The sequence below is a fragment of the Ursus arctos genome, unplaced genomic scaffold (genome assembly GCF_023065955.2).
Source record: "Ursus arctos isolate Adak ecotype North America unplaced genomic scaffold, UrsArc2.0 scaffold_23, whole genome shotgun sequence".
NCBI lineage: Eukaryota > Metazoa > Chordata > Mammalia > Carnivora > Ursidae > Ursus > Ursus arctos.
In genome coordinates, this window is record NW_026622908.1 from 21,542,507 (window position 1) to 21,560,744 (window position 18,238).

An 18,238-nucleotide genomic window follows, 5' to 3' on the forward strand; every position below is an offset into this window, starting at 1 on the left:
TTTTTTGTGAGGACCCTTCCGTGGCAGTGGCATACTGTCTCCTCTCCTCTCTGGTAGGATGAGAGTCTTGGTCCTTCTGACCTGGAGCTGAGGGAGTTGAAGGAGAGTTTGCAGGACACCCAGCCTGTGGGTGTGTTGGTGGATTGCTGCAAGACCCTAGACCAGGTAAGTGTGGCGTTCCGAACTTCCCCGCCCCAGGATAGATAGTGCAGAGGGAAAATAGAACATTCAGAAAGCAACGGAAGCCAAGTTAGGACAAGTCAGGACTTGGATCCTCCTGGGGAAGGGACCTTTTCTCTTGCGTGAACTCATGCAGCAACACCAGGGCTACTCTCTGTCATCCGTGTTTATAACAAGTCCAGGGATTACCTTCTCCTCCACCCCAGGTCGTTAGTCCGGGGAGTAGAGGGTCTGGGGGGTGGGGTGCAGGGGAGATGGATTGAATTTAAAGAGGAACCCCCCAGCGCTTTTTCCAAGAGAGGGTAATAGATCTGTATTCTTCCATTTCAGTTAAGTTTTAGTGACAAAAAGATTTTTGCTTCTGCTTTGTGTGGAAGTGAGGGGAGAGGCTGAGGCCCCTTGTATTTACCTGGTTGCAGAGTAAGGCCTGATAGGGCCTCTGTGGTGGGGTGGACCTGATCTTTAGGTACAGATAGTGGGCTGGGAGAGAGCTTCCAGAATGCATTTCTGTGCTCGCCGAGGTGACCAGGGCTGGTAGACTCAGCTTCTCTAGTGGTTCCTGGGCTGAGCGGGAGCTGACTGGGCAGTGCCCAGAGGCCTTCAAGCTGTCAGGTGTGTTCAGGGTTCTGGTCCAGCCAGAGGATCAGTCCAGGCCTCTTGGCACTGGGCTCTGCCCTCATGATGGAAAACAGCTGCAGTGACACCTCCCACTTGGGGCGGAGGCCCAGCAGGCTGATTTCCCTGTTCGTTCTAGAAATAGAATTATCGGCCACATAGCTCTTTTTGCAGCCCAGGCTGCAGGCTCTAGGCTGCTTTGAGCCACTTCCTGGTCTCCTTTGTCAGAGAGAGGAAATGAGTAAGAGGTTGGAGAAAGGGCAGAAGAGGGAAAAGCTGTAAAAACAGTAATGTGAGAAAATACATAGAAAAAAATCACAAAGTATGAAAGAGTGTGCGTTAAAAATTGGAAATGGTGTTTCTACTTGGCAGTCCCACTCTTCAGAGACAACTGCCATTAACAGTTTATCATGTGTTCTTCTGGAACTTTTTCTGTGCATACAAACGGAGATTTAAAAAATATGCGAAGGGATTACACTGTATAGTGTAAGTGGTCCCCTAGTAGGCATTTGGGTTGATTCCAGCTTTTTTCCTGTTGTAAACAATGCTGTTAGGACCTTCTTACAAATACGCACTATCTCTTGGATAAGTTTCCAGAACTGCTGGATTAGAGTGTGTGTGCGCGTGCGTTAAAATGGGTGTTGCGCCGGTTCATGGAACCAGCAACAGTGTGAAAACGCCTTTTTCCCTATACTTTGCCAGCACTGGCTATGGTTAAACTTCTAAGCCTACGAGCCCTGTGCTGTGGGAACGCAGGATCACTGTTCTGATTTGTGTTGCTTGAATTATGAGAAAAGTGGTACTTTTTTCATATAATTACCGGTCACCCAGGTTTTTTTGTTTTGTAAATTATTTTGGGGCGGTTGGTTTTTCATTTTAGCATATTGTTTTAGAAAAAGATTTATTTATTTGAGAATGTGCGTCTGTGCAGGGGAGGGGCAGAGGGAGAGAATCTTCAAGCAGACTCCCTGCTGAACAGGGAGCCTGACATGGGGTTTGATCCCATGAACCATGAGGCCATGACCTGAGCTAAAACCAAGATTCAGATGCTCAACCGACTGAGTCACCCAGGCGCCCCCAGAATGCATTTTTAGTCCAGATATCTTACCCTTCTGTTACGTTAGATTTTTCCTAGTTATGTTTTGTTAGAGTTTAAAACTTTTCAGCAGTAAGCAACAAAAGAGCAAAATACAGTGCTCAGCAAAAGCCAAGTTAGGATGAATAGGACCTGGCTCTCCTCTGAGTGTTTCCATCTGGAGAGACTCTGGCTTCTTGGAGCTTGTCCCCTTCCTTCCCTTCCAGCTGCCTGGGCTTGTGCCTCGTCACTGTCTTCTTTAGTGTCACTGCCTGGGTGTGTAAGGCAACTTCACTGTAAGCCCAGTGTAAGGCAACTGCCAGGCTGGACCATCTGGCCTTCTTCCCAACCTTGGCCTGTTCCCAGGGCAGATCCCAGTAGGGGAGTAGAGTTTGGCCCCCGAGTAGTGTTGTGGTTCCTCCTCTCATTCTGTGCCTCTGGCATCTTGCTCTCCTAGGTGCCGGGCACGACCCTAGGCACTGGAGTCAGCGGTAAAAAGGAGGGGCACACCTGCTTCGTGGAGCTTGCATTTGGGTGGGTTGAGTCTGACAGTGAGTCAAGGAAACAGGCCAGTCCTGACGTGTAATAGAAGGTGCTGTATACGATGGATAAGCAGTGTCAAAGAGGGATCGGGAGTGCTGTGGTTCTAGGAGGCCTGGTTCAGAAGGTGGTCCTCGAGCAAAGCCTTGAAGGAGTTGGGGCAACGAGCCCTAGGGCCGTCTGGAGGGAGACTACTTCTGCCACAGGTGCAGAGGCCTGAGGTAGGAGTCTGCCCGGTGTGCTCGAGGACCAGCAAGGAGGCTGCCTGCGGTGAAGCAGAGTGAGCAGATGAGAGTAGGAGGAGATGACAGAGGTCATGCCCCACAGCCACGTGGCCCCGAAGGGCTTGGCACTTACTCTCTGAGAGGTGGGCGCCCACGGAAGGTTTCACATGTCCAGTCTCTCAGCATAGCTGCCGGAGGGATCCCCAGGCTGAATTTTAAAATTCTTCCTCTGACTGCTATGTTGAGTCTAGACTGTAGGGGAACAAAGACGGAAGTAGAAAGACTAACTGGGAGTCTCTTGTAATAATGGGGAAGACAGGATGGGGGCTTGGAGCAGTGTGGCAGAGGAGGACACTGGTGAGGGGTGGTAGGATCGTATATATTTTGAAAGTAGCACTGATGGGCTTTGCTGGTGAATCAGGTGTGGGGAGAAAATGGAGAGGCTCCTGGCCTTAATAGTGGGACAGTTAACTGAGATGGGGAAGACTGTCGATGGAGGAGGTTGGTGGGGGACGCTTTGGGTTCCCCTCAGGTCAGTCTGAGAAGTCTGACAGACGTACAGGTGGAGACATGTAGGGACAATGGTGTGTATACAGGAGTTTGATGGGTTGGGAAGAGGTCTAGAATTGGGTGTTCCCAGCATCTGAGTGGCATTTTAAGCTCTGAGACTGAGAGGAGATGACCAGGCAGTAAGAAGCCCAAGTGCTGAGCCTTGCCTCCTGGCTCGCCAGAACTGGCCCCCTTTGATTTTGCTTCGACTTCTCCACAGTAGTGGTGGTAGATGGCTGAAACTTGGTCTTTCTCAAAGCTCACCTAATAGGGTTCTCTTTTCATAGGCCAAAGCTGTCTTAAAGTTCATCGAGGGCATCTCGGAAAAGACCCTGAGGAGTACTGTCGCGCTCACGGCTGCCCGAGGAAGGGGGAAGTCTGCAGCTCTGGGATTGGCTATTGCTGGGGCAGTGGCTTTTGGGTAAGGAGGTCTCATTCCCCCTCTTTGGGAAATCTGAGCTCTGAGGAATAAGTGTGCGGGATAGGAGTCAAGGGACCAGGAGACCGTCCCTGGGTCTGTGCGGGCTCCTGTGTGAGTCTCTACGTTGTGGGTTCCTGTCTAGACACAGTGACACTGGTTCCCCCCCATCCCCCCAGGGGTGCACACATGTGTGCAGGCGCATGGATACATACGCCAGGACCTTTGCGATCACTATTTAAAGTTGAACAAACACACAAAAAAAGTGGGACAGATGTACAAAAGCAAAGAAACAGGAGTAAGAAACCTAAAGCTCTTTAGGAGGTGGGAATATATGTGACCATCTCTGCTGACTGCGAAAAGTACACGTTTGACATTTTAATGATTTCGGTCAGTAGGACATCTTGTTTGCTTTTGAGGAGCTGCCTTTGAGTGTGATGTTCCTTTCTGTTCTTTTGCCCTGGGCAGAAGATTCATGCAGTTGTCAGAAGAGGGTGTACTTCAGCTTCACAGGCAGAGATAACGGACCTAGAATTTACCATGTCCTCATAGGCATGATCTTGCTTGGTGCTCCTAATAGCTCCGAAGCATTTCACAGTGGGATAAACCCAGGCTCAGGGAGTTTCAGTGAGTCACTCAAGATGCCCCAGCAAGTCATTGCCGGTGGTGCTGGGGCTGAGGTCAGCCCGACTTGCCGTCTCTTGTTCCTGCTGCTCCAGCGGGGCCCGTCAGCACCTTCGCTGTCAGCACCCTTTACGCTCAGCCAGTGTCCCCTGCAGGTTCGCTGCGGCCTTGGCTTGAGCGCTGATTGAGCTGTCGGGCTTCACGTTGTGAAACGCTTTCAGCACAGCTAGTGATGACTGTGAGGCCACCTTCTTGTCCCAGGATGCAGGCTTGGGAAGTAGCACGCTGCCTGTGCACGCGGAGGGAGTCGTGTGCCTTCACGGATGTCAGGAGCTGATTGCCGGGACGTGCTACCTTCACATCGTGCATGTGTTTTCATTAGTCTGGGAGGAAAAATGTGCTCAGATTGGGAGTTGCTTTACTTTTCCTCCCTAAAAAGTGTTCTTTTCCTTCTGCTATTATCTCTGGTAATCACCTGTGTGAGAAGGCAAACAAAAATCTCTTGTTTCCCCTTATGTTCCCTAAATGTCCCTTTTGGATTTCCTAATTACTTAAAAAAAATCACCTTTTTCTTTTGTTTAACAGGTACTCCAATATCTTTGTTACCTCCCCAAGCCCTGATAACCTCCACACTCTGTTTGAATTTGTCTTTAAAGGATTTGACGCTCTGCAATACCAGGTAGGAAGTTAGGATAAGAACTTCCTTTGATCCAGTGCTGGGTTTAAATCTAGGTGAGGCCTCTGAAATGCCCGCTTACTTTTAATTTCTAACGCTTGTCATTGATTTGACTCTCCGTCAGGAGCATCTGGATTATGAGATCATTCAGTCTCTCAATCCCGAATTTAACAAAGCAGTGATAAGAGTGAACGTATTCCGAGAACACAGGCAGACCATTCAGGTGAGCCTCATTCTAAAACCCTGCTGTGTGGGGCCACGTCCTGCTGTATTTAAATATGGTCATTTTACGTCATGTCATGTCCTGTTCTGTGTAATTGGGTGTCTTGTATACAGTGTTGCTGTTTTATGATAAACCTGGTCCAGGTTTTCAGCCTTTTCTCGAGGAATACTTGCAAGCAAACTCACAAACGTATGTCGCCAGGTTGGAAAGTTACTGTTTTATCCCTTGAAAATGGAGTAAGTGGGATTGCGCGTATTCGAATCAGCTAAAAGAACTACAGTCACTGTTCTGACATCAGTTCTGATTTTGCTTAGTTACATAGGTTTTGAGATGGTGCATCTGTAACTAGAACAACAGCCTCTTCATTTAAAAGAAAAAAAGAACTTTGCAAGATGTACTCTGAATCTTTGTGGTTTAGCCAGTGGCCTATTTTCCTTTCTAAACAGTGTTTCCCTGAAAGCTCTATAAATCTCCAGTGCTCTGGAAGCCTGAATGGTCTCCACTTGTCCAAAGGCTGCAGTTCTGTTCAGTTGTAGGAAAGTATCAGTGTGACAGGCTTCCAGAAGGGATGGAGGCCCCTGGGCTCCCAGCGGAGGAGGCTCATCGATTATGTCGGACTTGGGGTGGGAAGTGGGCCAGGTAAACTTGGCAGTTTATGACCTTTATGCCTTCGAAGGGATACGTATCCACCTGTCAGGGAGGTATGCCTTTCATCAGAGGTCCAGATTGTAAATAATGTTGTTGATGCCTTTTACCTAAGGATCTTAATATTTTCCTACTAAGTCTCTTTGTAAAATCTCTTCCTTCTGTACATTTCTTCCCACTTTTGCCAGATTCCCTTAGCCTCACTGAAAGGGGGGGGGGAGTCTGATGGTCGGGTGGGGTGGAGGGCAGGCTACCAACAGTGAGAATACAGAGACCTGTTAAAACTCAAGAAAAATACACAAACCAGAGAAAGAAAACCATTCCCTGAAATGCCCAGGCTCAGCCCTTGCTGCTCTTTGGATTTGTAATCAGAGACCCGCTTGTATTGCCACAGTCCCTTTGTCTCCAGGCTGGAGTTTAAACACAGAAGTGACCTGACTTTATGAGGCTCCGTTTGGGTCCCTTTGAGGCCTCCTCCTCCTTGCTGGAAATTGAGAAAAAGACGAATATTAGATTAAAGTCAGCTATGCCTCTCTGGGGGGCTGCTTTCTGCTGCTTTTATGAGGTGCTCGTTTAGTTTTTTTTCCCCTTAAAGAGTCCAAGACATGGGGCCCTACTGAGGGTGTGTATTTGCTGTTAGAGTTGAGTGGAGTTGTTCTCTACCTGAGCCATCATTCAACTTCCAGCAAAGCAGTTAGATGATCTTATTTGTAGTGAAACACTTCAGAAAAGTATGGAGGTCAAGGTAACTCTCAGAATCCGAGCACTTAAGCCTAAGAAACGTCGACACTTTGTTGTTTGCTGTGTTTATTTCATATTTTAAAAGTCATTTTTACTTCTGTCTTAAAGATATAAAGCATCAGAGACACAGTTGAAGTGCCTGTGGTACCCCTCCCCATCCCATTCCCTCCTTCTTCCACTCCCCATAGGTAACTCTACTCTGGGTTGGTGTGTTTCTTTTCAGATCTTGTGTTTGTATTTTACTAGGTAATTAGGCATCCATGAATGGTAAAGTACTATACTTGTCCTTTTTCGGCCTGCCTTGTTCCTCAGCATTTGTTTTCAAGATTTGTCCAGATTGAAGTTTGTAGCTCTGGTTGATTTCAAGCATTGTATGTTTATACTACTGTTTGTTTATGTTTCTAGGAGTGAAACTATTCGATTTAGGGTATGCACAGATTTCTCCCTTTCTTGGATTTTGCCAAATTCTCCTTTAAAAAAGCGTACCAGTTTACCTTCCGACCAGCATTTATATTTTTTTTAATTCTTTGTTTTCCTCAAGTTCTTACTAACACTGGGTGCTTTGTGGGTATTTATATTTTACCTGTCTGTGTGTGAAATGGCATCGCACTGATTACTGAGGTTGTGTGTCTTTATGTTAGTTCAGGTTTCCTCTCCTGTAAAATACCTCTTCGTGGCCTTGCACAAACTTTAAAAATAGCAGGAAGCCCTGAAGAAACTGAAGGGGTGGTTTGTATGCGTAAGGATGCCAAACTTAGGGCAAGTTTGTGGTATTAGGTGGCCAAGCTAATAGTATAGTTAAGGATATGTGAGTGTGTGTGTATTAGGAAGGAATCAAGTCTTAGAAGTGTCCTCACCAGTGCAGGGAGACTTGGCCTTAATAATGACAGTGTGCAAGCAGGGAGCACAGGACCTAGTGTGTAGTGGGTGCTAGAGACACCTGGCATCGTCCCATTTGCCACCTTGGCTGGGGTGAGGCTGTTGCTCTGGCTCCCTGGCCAGAGCAAAGCTGGGGAGAAGCATGAGAAGACAGAGAAGAAAGGAAGAGGGAGCCCCACTTATCAGTATGAGGCTAGGCACCAGCCAGGGCATTTTTCTAGATTTCCCCGAAGTTTCTCTCAAGCAACCATCAGATAGGTATTTCCTCCACTTTACAGAAGAGGAGTCTGAGGCCGTGAGGCTACGTGACCCGTCCAGGGGCACATAATCGGTGGTGAACTTCCGAACCCAGGTGTCTGTCTCCAAGCTCATTCTGTTTTGTCCTGCCAAGGAAATGTGGGAAGAGGAGTGAGAGAAAGAAGAACTGGGAAGGGGGAGAGAGAGGGGACAGTGAGTGGCCTTTATGAGGCCTTGTAGGAATCACAGCTGTGGCCCTGGGGTGGCTGGGTAATAACATCCACTTTTCTTCCCCACAGTATATACATCCTGCAGATGCTGTGAAACTGGGTCAGGCCGAGCTCGTTGTGATTGATGAAGCCGCTGCCATCCCCCTGCCCCTGGTGAAAAGCCTCCTGGGCCCCTACCTTGTGTTCATGGCATCCACCATCAACGGGTAAGCAGCTTGGGTGGGAGTCATTGCTCCCACTGTAGGTTCTTGCCCATTAGACTGCATGAGTGAACATGCCTGGGTTGGGGCACGTCGGTCCGGTTCCCGAAGTCAGAGTTGTGGGAGCTGCTTCGGTCTCTCCTGGGGCTTGTGCACGTTGGAGTCAGTCTCATTAATGAGCGGTGTCCACCTCTGACCTGACAGTGAATGGGCAGCACAAGACTGAAGAATTTCATAACCCCAGCGGTGAGGGTCTCATTCTGTCTCTAGGCCTGATTAGGTTTCAGAGAGCACAGGGCAGTACTGATGATCGAGCCGTGTGAAAATACAGTGTTACAGCAACTATCAAATTAGTATCAGACAGCAGTCGTCGTCTTTTTTTTTTTTTTTTTTTTTAAGATTTATTTGGGAGCAAGGTGGGGGGAGGGGTAGAGGGCGAGAGAAGATCCCAAGCAGGCTCCCAACTGATCATGGAGCCTGACTCAGGGCTTGATCTCACGACCCTGAGATCGTGACCTGGGTGGAAACCAAGAGTAGGATGTTTAACCGACGGAGCCACCCAGGCGCCCCAAGACAGCAGTCTTATACTGGCTCGAGGGCTTTGTTTAGATACTTGAAATACTTAGTTTATGCTTGCTGTAGAACCATTAGGAAAAACAGGCAAGCAAAAAGAAAAGTTACTGATAGTATCACCACTAAGAGATAGCTTCTGTTAGAATTTTGTTATACATTCTCTATGCATTTATTTTACTTTTTTATTTTGAACAAGAGCGTAAACATAGTTTACATATTGTTTTTAATTTGTCTTTTTGTGTAACAATGTATTGTGAGCTCTTTCCAGGTCAGTAAGTATATATCTTCAATATTGGAAAGATTTCTTTGTGTAAATCACATCTTGAAGAGATAATTCTGTGTTACAGATTTATTATTGTGTTTGCTTTACTTATACTGAAAATATTAAATAAAATGGATTTTACTTTTTTTTGCTAATAGTTTTATTGAGACATAATGCATATACTAACAGTTTACCCACTTGGAGTGTGTAATTCAGTGATTTTTAGTATCAGCACAGCGTTGTGCAGCCAGCCCCACAATCAGTTTTGCATTTTCATCACCCCCAAAAGAAAAACCGTACCCTTTACCTATCACCGTCTAATCCCTCCCTAGCCCCCTGCCTCGGGGACTACTAGTCTACTTTCTGTCTCTATAGATTTGCCTGTTCTAGACCGTTCATGTAGATGGACTCAAACCATGTGGGGTCTTTTGTGACTGGCTCCTTTCACTTACCATAATGTTTTCAAGGTTCATCCGTGTATCTTGTGTCAGGATTTCCTTCCTTTTAGTGGCCAAATGATATCGCATTGTATGTTTATGCACATTTTGTTTGCTCATGCACCCGTTGATGGACATTGGGGTTGCTTCTGTCTTTTGGGTGTCAGGACTAATGCTCCTGTGGACATTTGTGTGTAGGTTTTCTGTGCGGACATGTTTTCCGTTCTCTTGAGGATATACCTAGCAGTGAAATTCCTGGGTCATATCGTAGCTTTACGTTTAGCTGCTTGAGGAACCGCCAGAGTGTTTTCTAAAGCAGCTGCACCATTTTAAGTTCCCACCAGCAGCGTATGAGATTTCCAAGTTGTCCGTGTCCTTGCCAGCACGCGTGTTGTCTTTTTGATTATAGCCAGCCTACTGAGTGTGAAGTCGTGTCTCGTTATGGGCTTCATGTGCGTTTCCCTGACGCCTGGTGAGGTGGGGTGTCTCACGTGCTTATCTGCCATTTGTAGATCTTGGAGAAATAGCTGTTCACATCCTCTGTTCATTTTCTGTTTGGCTTATTTGTCTTTATTATTGAGTTGTAAGGGTTCAAGGTACAAATGTGTTACTTGATTTACAAAAATTTTCTTCCCTTCTGTTTTGTTCCCCACTTTCTTCATAATGTCCTTTGAAGCACAAAAGATCGTTTTGTTGCTTGTGCTTACTTGTTTTTCTTCTTTTTTGAATAAGTAAATGGAATTCGTTTGAGAAAGCTTTGTTATGTGTGCCCAGGAAGGAGAATAAAATATCTCAAAATCCCAATTTTTTGATCATTCTTTAAAAATAGTGTTTGAGTAAGAGGAAGTATTTATATAGTCTTTAAACATTATCATAGTACCATGAGGTGACATAATCCTGAATATAAACGACCCACTGAGCAGTCTGCCCCCCGCATCACCTACACCGTGACTCAAGGAGGAAATACAAATGAGAAGAGCTGTTTTGGTGACCAGAGTAAAGACGATTTCTTTTTTTTTCCCCAAATTTTTATTAATTGTTGTGTCGCCTTCTCAGTGAAAGTAGGGATGAAAGGAATGACTGAGGTGGTGGGTTTATTCAGTCTCGATTTGCCGAACCGGAAGCACTCTCTGCCTTCCTTCAGGTGCGTTACTCCAGTGGCAGCTCGCTCACCGGCCATTTTCCGGTGTTCCAGTTCGTTATGCTGAAGGCTTTATTCGCATCATCTTTCCAGTCCTTATTTTTTTTAGTTCCCAGCACTGTCCTGCGAGGTGTGTAGAATAACCCACTTTTGAGGGTGAGGCTTAAAGAGGGTGAGGTCCTTGGCCAGAGGCGCGAGGTAGTCGCGCCGGACTCGAGCCCGGGCCCGCCGGCCCCCAGCTGAGCCTCCGGGCTGCCTTGCCTCCTGCGCGCGTGTGCACGCTCTGCTGGGAGTCCAGACGGCAGCAGGGTGAGGACGGTCCTTGTCCGTCCTCTGCTGGAGGGTGGAGTTGGGACGTCATGCCCGACGGCCTTTGCTTTTGCTCCTAGCTACGAGGGCACTGGCCGGTCCCTGTCCCTCAAGCTGATCCAGCAGCTCCGTCAGCAGAGCGCCCAGAGCCAGATCAGCACCACCGCTGAGAACAAGGCCACAGCGACAGCCAGACTGGCCTCAGGTACCCCCAGCGCTCTGACCGGACCCGTCCACAGCAGGTCCCTGCAGATTCTCTTGTGGGATCGTCTCCTCATACCAGCATGGGCGGTACCAGACTGTCCTGCCATCAGGCACAGAAGTTGGGTCCCCAGGAGGTGGAGTTGCTTTCCCCAGGGAACAGCAAGCCAGTGACTGGGTGGGAGGCTGACCCAGGCCTTCTGGGTTGGGCGCTTGTTTGTCACTGCCTCAGGGCATGGTCGCACTGACTTAGTGGGATCCCTGTGGGATGAGTGTCATGGCAAATTGAACATCCCCCCAGAACAGTTCAAAACCACTCAGTTTAAATTCTCAAGCCGTATCAATATGGGCCGGTGACATAGAGAAAGTAGAACATTTGCCTTGCTCTTTTAGACAGAACACATCTAATAATTGTTTCTCATCATGTGCGTGTGTGTTGTGGGGAGCAGCGCGAACACTGCATGAGGTCTCCCTGCAGGAGTCCATCCGATACGCCCCCGGGGACGCGGTGGAGAAGTGGCTGAACGACCTGCTGTGCCTGGATTGCCTCAACATCACCCGGATAGTCTCCGGCTGCCCCCTCCCCGAGGCCTGCGAGCTGTATCCTCCTGGCGTCTGAGCCCTGTGATGGGAGGGGGGCAATGAAAGCATTGAACAGAGGGCCTCGGCCCTTTGTTCCATAGGCTGCTGCTCCAGGGAGGGGGAACGTTGAATGTTCTCCGTTTCCTTGCTGTTCCTTCCCTACAGTATGGGGTTTCTCTGGAGGATGCCCAGTCCCTTTTGGAAGCAATATGTCCTGTTTGGGGCCCTCTTTGGTTCGTTTTGGCTGCTTAACTCCAGACCCAGCTACTGCGTTAACAGAGATACCCTCTTTTGCTATCACAAGGCCTCCGAAGTTTTCCTGCAAAGGCTTATGGCCCTCTATGTGGCTTCTCACTACAAGGTAACTGCAGCCAGCCCTTGGCTGAACTTTAGTTCTGACATTCCCTTTTTTGGCTTTTCGTATCTTTTATTACCTGATGGCTCAGGTGACCATTGTACCGGGACTTAGATGTCCTGATGTCATGGTCCACTGATCTTGCTGGAGAGATTGCATTTCCCATTGTTTAGACCTGTCTTGGGCTCCTAGCGTTGCATACAGAGTGTGGAATTCCTGCACGTAGCTCCTTGCTTGGCAGCTGGGGAGGGTGGAGAGCTTTGCCTATTTTAAAATGGCTTCTTGTGTTTCTCACTTGTCTGCTAAACAGACGGGCTCAGGTGGCGTAGCAGTGGTTACGTGGTGGCGCCGACTGACCGAGGCCAGCCTTGTACCTCTGGGCTCTTTTTAAGGAGCACCGAGTGGGAGTTTAGAATATTTGAAAGTCTTCAGAACTGAAGGGCATGTTGGGAAGGACACTTCGTGAGGATTTAGGTAGCATTTTTATGAACACCCTTCAACAGAAGGCTGAAGAGTTGGGTGTTAGAAGTGGTGATAGGTTTTCTTGAAATAGCAATGTCTTCTCAGGAAAAGTTCATGCCCCAGCCGTGAAATCCACAGTGCTGATGAGGCACGGGCCTCCTCCGTAGCCCCAGCACTTGTGTAGAGATGACAGCAAACATTTGAGGCGAAGTCCCTGCTAGGCCATTTCGGAGGGTCTCGGGCTGACTGGCTGACGTAACTAGAAAGGCGCTTAGCCGGGTTTCAGCTCGCTGCTTGGCTTTGGGGAGGGCGGGCCTTCAGTCAGCTGGTGACTCCGGAGCGGCCTCTCGAGTAGAGGGCAAGAGGAGTGGTTCTCACGGACTTGTGTTTGTGCTCCCCAGAACTCTCCCAATGATCTCCAGATGCTTTCTGATGCGCCTGCTCACCTTCTCTTCTGCCTCCTGCCCCCGGTGCCCCCCACTCAGAATGCCCTGCCCGAAGTGCTTGCGGTCATCCAGGTATGGTGGCCGGGATTTGGGGAACCATTTAGGAATCCGGGATTAATGGCTCAGTAACTGTGGCGTGGGGGGAGGTGTTGATTCCTGGTGTGGAGCCAAGTGGCTGGGAGATTGGAGGCAGGTGATTAGGGTGCGTGGAAGGAAACCACTACCGACGGAAACCCGACGCCCCACTGTTGGAGGAGAGGTCAGAACTGGCCACTCGTATTTTGACTTAGGGCTCCTCCTAAAAGAGAACTTGTTTGTTTCTTTTCCTCCTTTATTACAAAAGCAATACCTGTACTTCTAAGATTAGAAGATACAGATTGGAAAAAATAGTGTTTTTAATGCCTGGCATGTACTTAGGCATTTTTTTCTTTCTTTTTTTTTTTTAAGATTTTATTTATTAGAGCACGGACATGCACATGAACGGGGGAGGCAGAGGGAGAAGCAGACTCTCTGCTGAGCAGGGAGCCCAATGTGGGACTTGATCCCGGGACCCCAGGATCTTGACCTGAGCTGAAGGTCGATGCCTAACTGACTGAGCCACCCAGGCGCCCCTGCTTACGCATTTGTATATATTTTCCTCTGCATAAACATGAGAGCATAGTGGTAGGAAATCTGCGTCTTGTTTTTTTGCAGCGTGTCAGATACTCATAATCTGCATAGTTCAAGGCCGTACTGCATTTCATTTCTGCACGTGCCATGCTGTTTTGACCCGTTCTCCCGTTAAAGCTCAGAGTCCTCGCGGATTGGCACTGTGTCGTGCAGTGTGCCTTAATTGATGTGCACACTTGCACCCCGTGTGTGGAGACCCTCGTCAGCCTAGTTTTGCCCTTTGGGCCAGGAGGAGGTGTGTGTTCTGCCTTACGAGTGACGGTGTCAGGATGCCCCCCAGGCATAGTCACGAAGCTTCCCCTGGAAGTGGAGGAACCCGTGATAGGGTTAAGCCCGAACTGGAGTGGAAGCAGCTGGCCTCTCCAGGAAGCAGCAGAACGTTGAGGATGTTCTGTGAGTGGGCTGGACACCTGCTTCTGGCCTGGCTGTCTGCACTGTCCTGCTTCCCCCGTAGGTGTGTCTCGAGGGGGAGATTTCTCGCCAGTCCATCTTGAACAGCCTGTCTCGAGGCAAGAAGGCTTCAGGGGACCTGATTCCGTGGACGGTGTCCGAACAGGTGCTGCCCCTTTCCCCTGGTGTGGCCGAGTGAGTGAAGCTGGTGGTGTTGGGGGTGTTTTTGTGGCTCACTTCCTGGCTCGTGTCTCCCACACAGTTCCAAGACCCAGACTTCGGCGGCCTTTCAGGTGGAAGGGTTGTTCGCATTGCTGTTCACCCGGATTATCAAGGGGTAACACGTCCTCGGGTCTCTCCAGCCTGCTGGGCTCTGTTAGCTGCAGCTCTGCTGCTGGCGGCTCCTTAGGGCAGGTGTGGTTGTTTGGATGGATGGCTAGTCAAGGAGTAAGCAGTTCCAGGCACTCCTCTGCCATGGACAGTTTCGGTGGGGCTTGGGGTGGGCAGGTGGGCAGGGTGATTGTATGTGCTTGCTTTTCTTTTGTGAAGACAGGGCACTTGTGCACCTGACCTGCTTTCCACAGTTTCCTCCTGTCTCTTAGAAATCCCCACAGAGGAGTCAGCTGTGGAGATGTCCATTTGGGCCTTGCTGCTCTGGGGACCAGCCCTCCTCCTGCTCAGGCTAGATGGTGTGAGAGTGAGGGTGCTAGCGTGCTCGTTCTTCGGGTCTCTGCTCTGACCTCACTGAGGGATTTCATTAGTTTTCTGCCAAGCGTAGTTTGACTTGGAGTGAAGGCTTTCCGGAAGCAGTACGGGGGCGTAGAGGTGGTTCAGACAGATTGAGAACCTTTCTCTTCCTTCTGTTTCCCTCCGTGCTGGCTCACAGATGGGCTACGGCAGCCGAGCTCTGCAGCTGCTGCAGATGTACTTCGAAGGCAGATTCCCTTGCCTTGAGGAAAAGGTCCTTGAGACGTCACAGGAAATTCACACGGTCAGCAGCGAGGTAAGCGTCTTTCGGCTGAACTCCTTGTTCCCGGGAGGGTGGTTCTCTGGGTCTTCGGGAGCACCAAGAGCTGTTCAGTGGTCTGGGCTCTCTGCGCACTAGCAGATTTCCTCCTGTTTTGGAGAAGCTTCTTGCACTTGAGTGGAGAACCTCAGATCAGCATCATCAGCGTCACCTGGACACCTGTTAAAAATGCCAGTTCTCGAGCCTTGCCCCAGGCCTCCTGAATCAGAGGGCGGGGGTGGGGCCCCGAGATCTGCGTCTTAGCGAGCTCCCAGGTAACGCGGAAGTGCGCGCCAGCTTCGTCCCCGCACTCGGCCGGCCCCTCCTCCGTCACTGAGCCCAGACTAAGGGAAGTCGTGTCTCTCTTGGTAGGATCATTAAGGCCACGAACTGCAGCAGTTTTTCACACACAAGTCACTTGCTTTTCACAGTATGCCTGTTCAGGAGGCAGGCGAGGGGCTTGTATTTAAGGGCCGGCTTGGAGGTGTGTCACTTCCCAGGTCACACAGCCACCTGGTGGCAGAGCTGGATCTTCAGGACCCTGCCTCTGTCTCTTTTTAAATGGTTAGGCGTTTTGAAACTGTGGCTGTTTTCCTGAATTCTGGGTTTGGAGCAGTGTGATTTCATGCGTGTCCAGGTGTTTGGTGTACTTGGGAATGATTACTAGACCTTGCGGTGTGCCTGTATTTTAAAAACCAGGGAACAAACAAACAAACCTGTCCCGTTTTTTTTGCCGTGTTTAGGGCCGAGCCTGGTATGGTGGGGGTGCTTGGGAATATCACTAAGCTCCCTCCCCTCTGCTGGGTGGACTGTGTTCTCTTCCTGGCACCCTCCAGGCCGTCAGCTTGTTGGAAGAGGTCATCACTCCTCGGAAGGACCTGCCTCCCTTACTCCTCAAACTGAGCGAGAGGCCTGCCGAGCGCTTGGATTACCTGGGCGTGTCCTATGGCCTGACCCCCAGGCTCCTCAAGTAAGGGTCTGCCTGCCCCTCCTTCCTCACATCGCCCCGTGGCCTCGGTGTCCCGAGAACGAGAGTTCTGTGGGGTGTGTGTGCCTTTCCAGGCGGTGTGTTTGTCAGCCACCCGTTGACCACCCTTCCCATCCTCTCATGTCAGCTGCCCTCAGAAGCTGCACGCGGTGACCTCTTTTTGTATCTTTGCAGGTTCTGGAAACGAGCTGGGTTTGTTCCTGTTTATCTGAGACAGACCCCGGTGAGTGAGGCAGAGGAGGGGTGTGGGTTTGCGTTACAGTTGGTGACAGGTCTGTCCTTATTCGGGCCGTGGTGCCTCTTGCTGTTCTCTGAGCATGTGTGCGCCTGCCTCCAAGAGGTTGATTCTGATGACATCGAAACGGCCGTCATCCCTGAAAGGCCACGCAGTCACATGCTTACTCCCGCACTGTGTGGTGCACACCTGGCGTGTGCCTGGCCTTGTACTCGATTATAAAGTGGCAGAGTTGCACGTGGACTTGTTCATCAAATTCTGGAATCCTGCAGGCCTTCTTGAATTTGTAAAAAGTAAAACGGTGTTTTTAGGGGAGGGTTGCAGGTGGGCAGACTCCGATTATAAGCTGGTCTCTGAGGGAGGGGTGTAACTGCATGGCTGACAGAGCCATGGAGATTATGGAAGGGGGCGTTATTGACTGGGGGTTCATACAAAAATCCATTTATTTACCACCTGCAGTGAGCAAGGTAAGCCACGAAGCTTATTTTCTAATGGGTAGAAATGGGCAACAAGAAAGAAAATGAGAACTTTTCAGATCATGCTAGGTGCCGTGAAGAAAACCAAACCCTGAAATTGCAGTGTACAGAGTGCTCAGGCTTCTGAGGGTGGCCTTTCACCTGGACCCTGAATGATCAGAGTGGACTGGCCATGTGGACACTCCTGGAGAAAAATGTTTCCGTGCAGCGGGCGCAGGGCCTGAGGTGGAGGTGAACTGGTGAATTGAAGGAGATGAAGGAAGGCTGGCGTGGGTCACGGTGGGCAGTGTGGTTGGCTGGGGACTCTGGTTACTTCCCGTCCAGTCGGAGGGAGGTGTTAAGGAGCCGTGACTGCCGTGTCGACCGTGGACGGCGGTGGCCTGAGAGTGAAGGCAGGGAGCTGGGCACCTGCGAGGGGGTGGGGCCGAGGGGGAGTGGTGAAGGTGGAAGTGGCAGAGGCCAGGCATGTTTGGGGGTTGAACTGATGGATTAGAATGGAAGATGAGCCAGCCAGAGGAATTGAGGATAATGCTTGGGTGTTTGGCTTGAGAGTCTGGGTAAGAAGCTGGAAGATGGAGGTGCTGTTTGCTGAGAAGAGCCGCTGGAGGAGGGACAGGTCTGGAGGGGACAGTGGGAATGCTCTGGCACAGTGTGACGTGTTGTCAGATACCTGATGGGAACGTGGGTTGAACAGTTGCCTACAGGAGTCTGGCACTCCAGGGAGAGGTTGGGGCTGGAGATGGACACTTGGGAGTGTGTTCTTAAGAGAGTATGTTCCCTGGGGTCGAGGACTTCGTTTTCTTCACAGGTATAATCCCAGCACTTAATAGCATCTACCATGTACAGTAGTATTGTGTTCAGTGAATACTTTGGTTCAGTGAATGAGTACATTTTTAAAGTTATTGAAAACTGGGACTGAAAGTCAGCTGAGAGGAGGGTGCATCCTGGACTCTCCAGCCTCCAGAAGAGTGGGTCAGAGAGGAGTGGCCTTGAGCTGGAGGAGAAAGTGGGGGAGGGTATCAGAAGCCCAAGTTGAACCAGTGTTTCAGGAATCGTGGGGGAGCCTGGGTGGCTCAGCTCTTGATTTCGGCTCAGGTCATGATCTCACGATCGTGGAATCCAGCCCCGCATTGGGCTTTGTGCTAAGCTGGAGTCTGAGATTCTCTCTCTCCCTCTCCTTCTGTCCCTGCTCCTATCTCTGCCTGCATGCATGTACTCTCTCTCTCTCAAAAAAAAAAAAGAAAAAAAAAAGGGGGGGGATCTGTGGCTGTGGGAGAGCAGGTAAGACAAGGACAAATAAATGGCCAGTGGACTTGCTGGCAGTGGTGATTAGAGGGAAAGCAGCTGCTGTAGAGCTGAGGGATCATCCCCACTGGAGAGAAGGAGAGGTGAGAAAGTAGATGGTTTGAGGGGAAGCAAAAGGGAACAGAGAAACAGGTAGCTGAAGGACATTGGCGTTAAGAGGAGTTTGTCAGATGGAAGATTCGAGAACGTGTTTGCTGCAGGGTGTGATGCTGTAGAGATTGCACAAATAGTAGTGCGGGTGACGGGGGTCTGATTGCAGACCTCGAGGAAGCAAGGGGAGTAGGACCCTGAGTGCAGGAGAGGTGACCACCTCATCCTTCACAGCAACGGGGAAGGCAGAGAAGG

At 49.8% G+C, this 18,238-nt stretch overlaps 1 protein-coding gene across 2 annotated transcripts in view; it reads left to right on the forward strand.

The window, feature by feature from the left end:
* The window catches only part of NAT10 (N-acetyltransferase 10), a 38,977-nt gene that overhangs the window by 13,106 nt on the left and 7,633 nt on the right, over positions 1-18,238 (forward strand). For both annotated transcript variants that reach the window (XM_026512142.4, XM_044389028.3), the window contains exons 8-21: positions 58-165; positions 3,471-3,604; positions 4,811-4,904; positions 5,026-5,124; positions 7,926-8,062; positions 10,859-10,983; positions 11,429-11,579; positions 11,826-11,922; positions 12,780-12,896; positions 13,948-14,049; positions 14,146-14,220; positions 14,770-14,886; positions 15,726-15,859; positions 16,052-16,100. In XM_026512142.4, the coding sequence (XP_026367927.3) occupies positions 58-165; positions 3,471-3,604; positions 4,811-4,904; positions 5,026-5,124; positions 7,926-8,062; positions 10,859-10,983; positions 11,429-11,579; positions 11,826-11,922; positions 12,780-12,896; positions 13,948-14,049; positions 14,146-14,220; positions 14,770-14,886; positions 15,726-15,859; positions 16,052-16,100 (1,539 nt within the window). The remainder of the gene's footprint in view (positions 1-57; positions 166-3,470; positions 3,605-4,810; positions 4,905-5,025; positions 5,125-7,925; positions 8,063-10,858; positions 10,984-11,428; positions 11,580-11,825; positions 11,923-12,779; positions 12,897-13,947; positions 14,050-14,145; positions 14,221-14,769; positions 14,887-15,725; positions 15,860-16,051; positions 16,101-18,238) is intronic.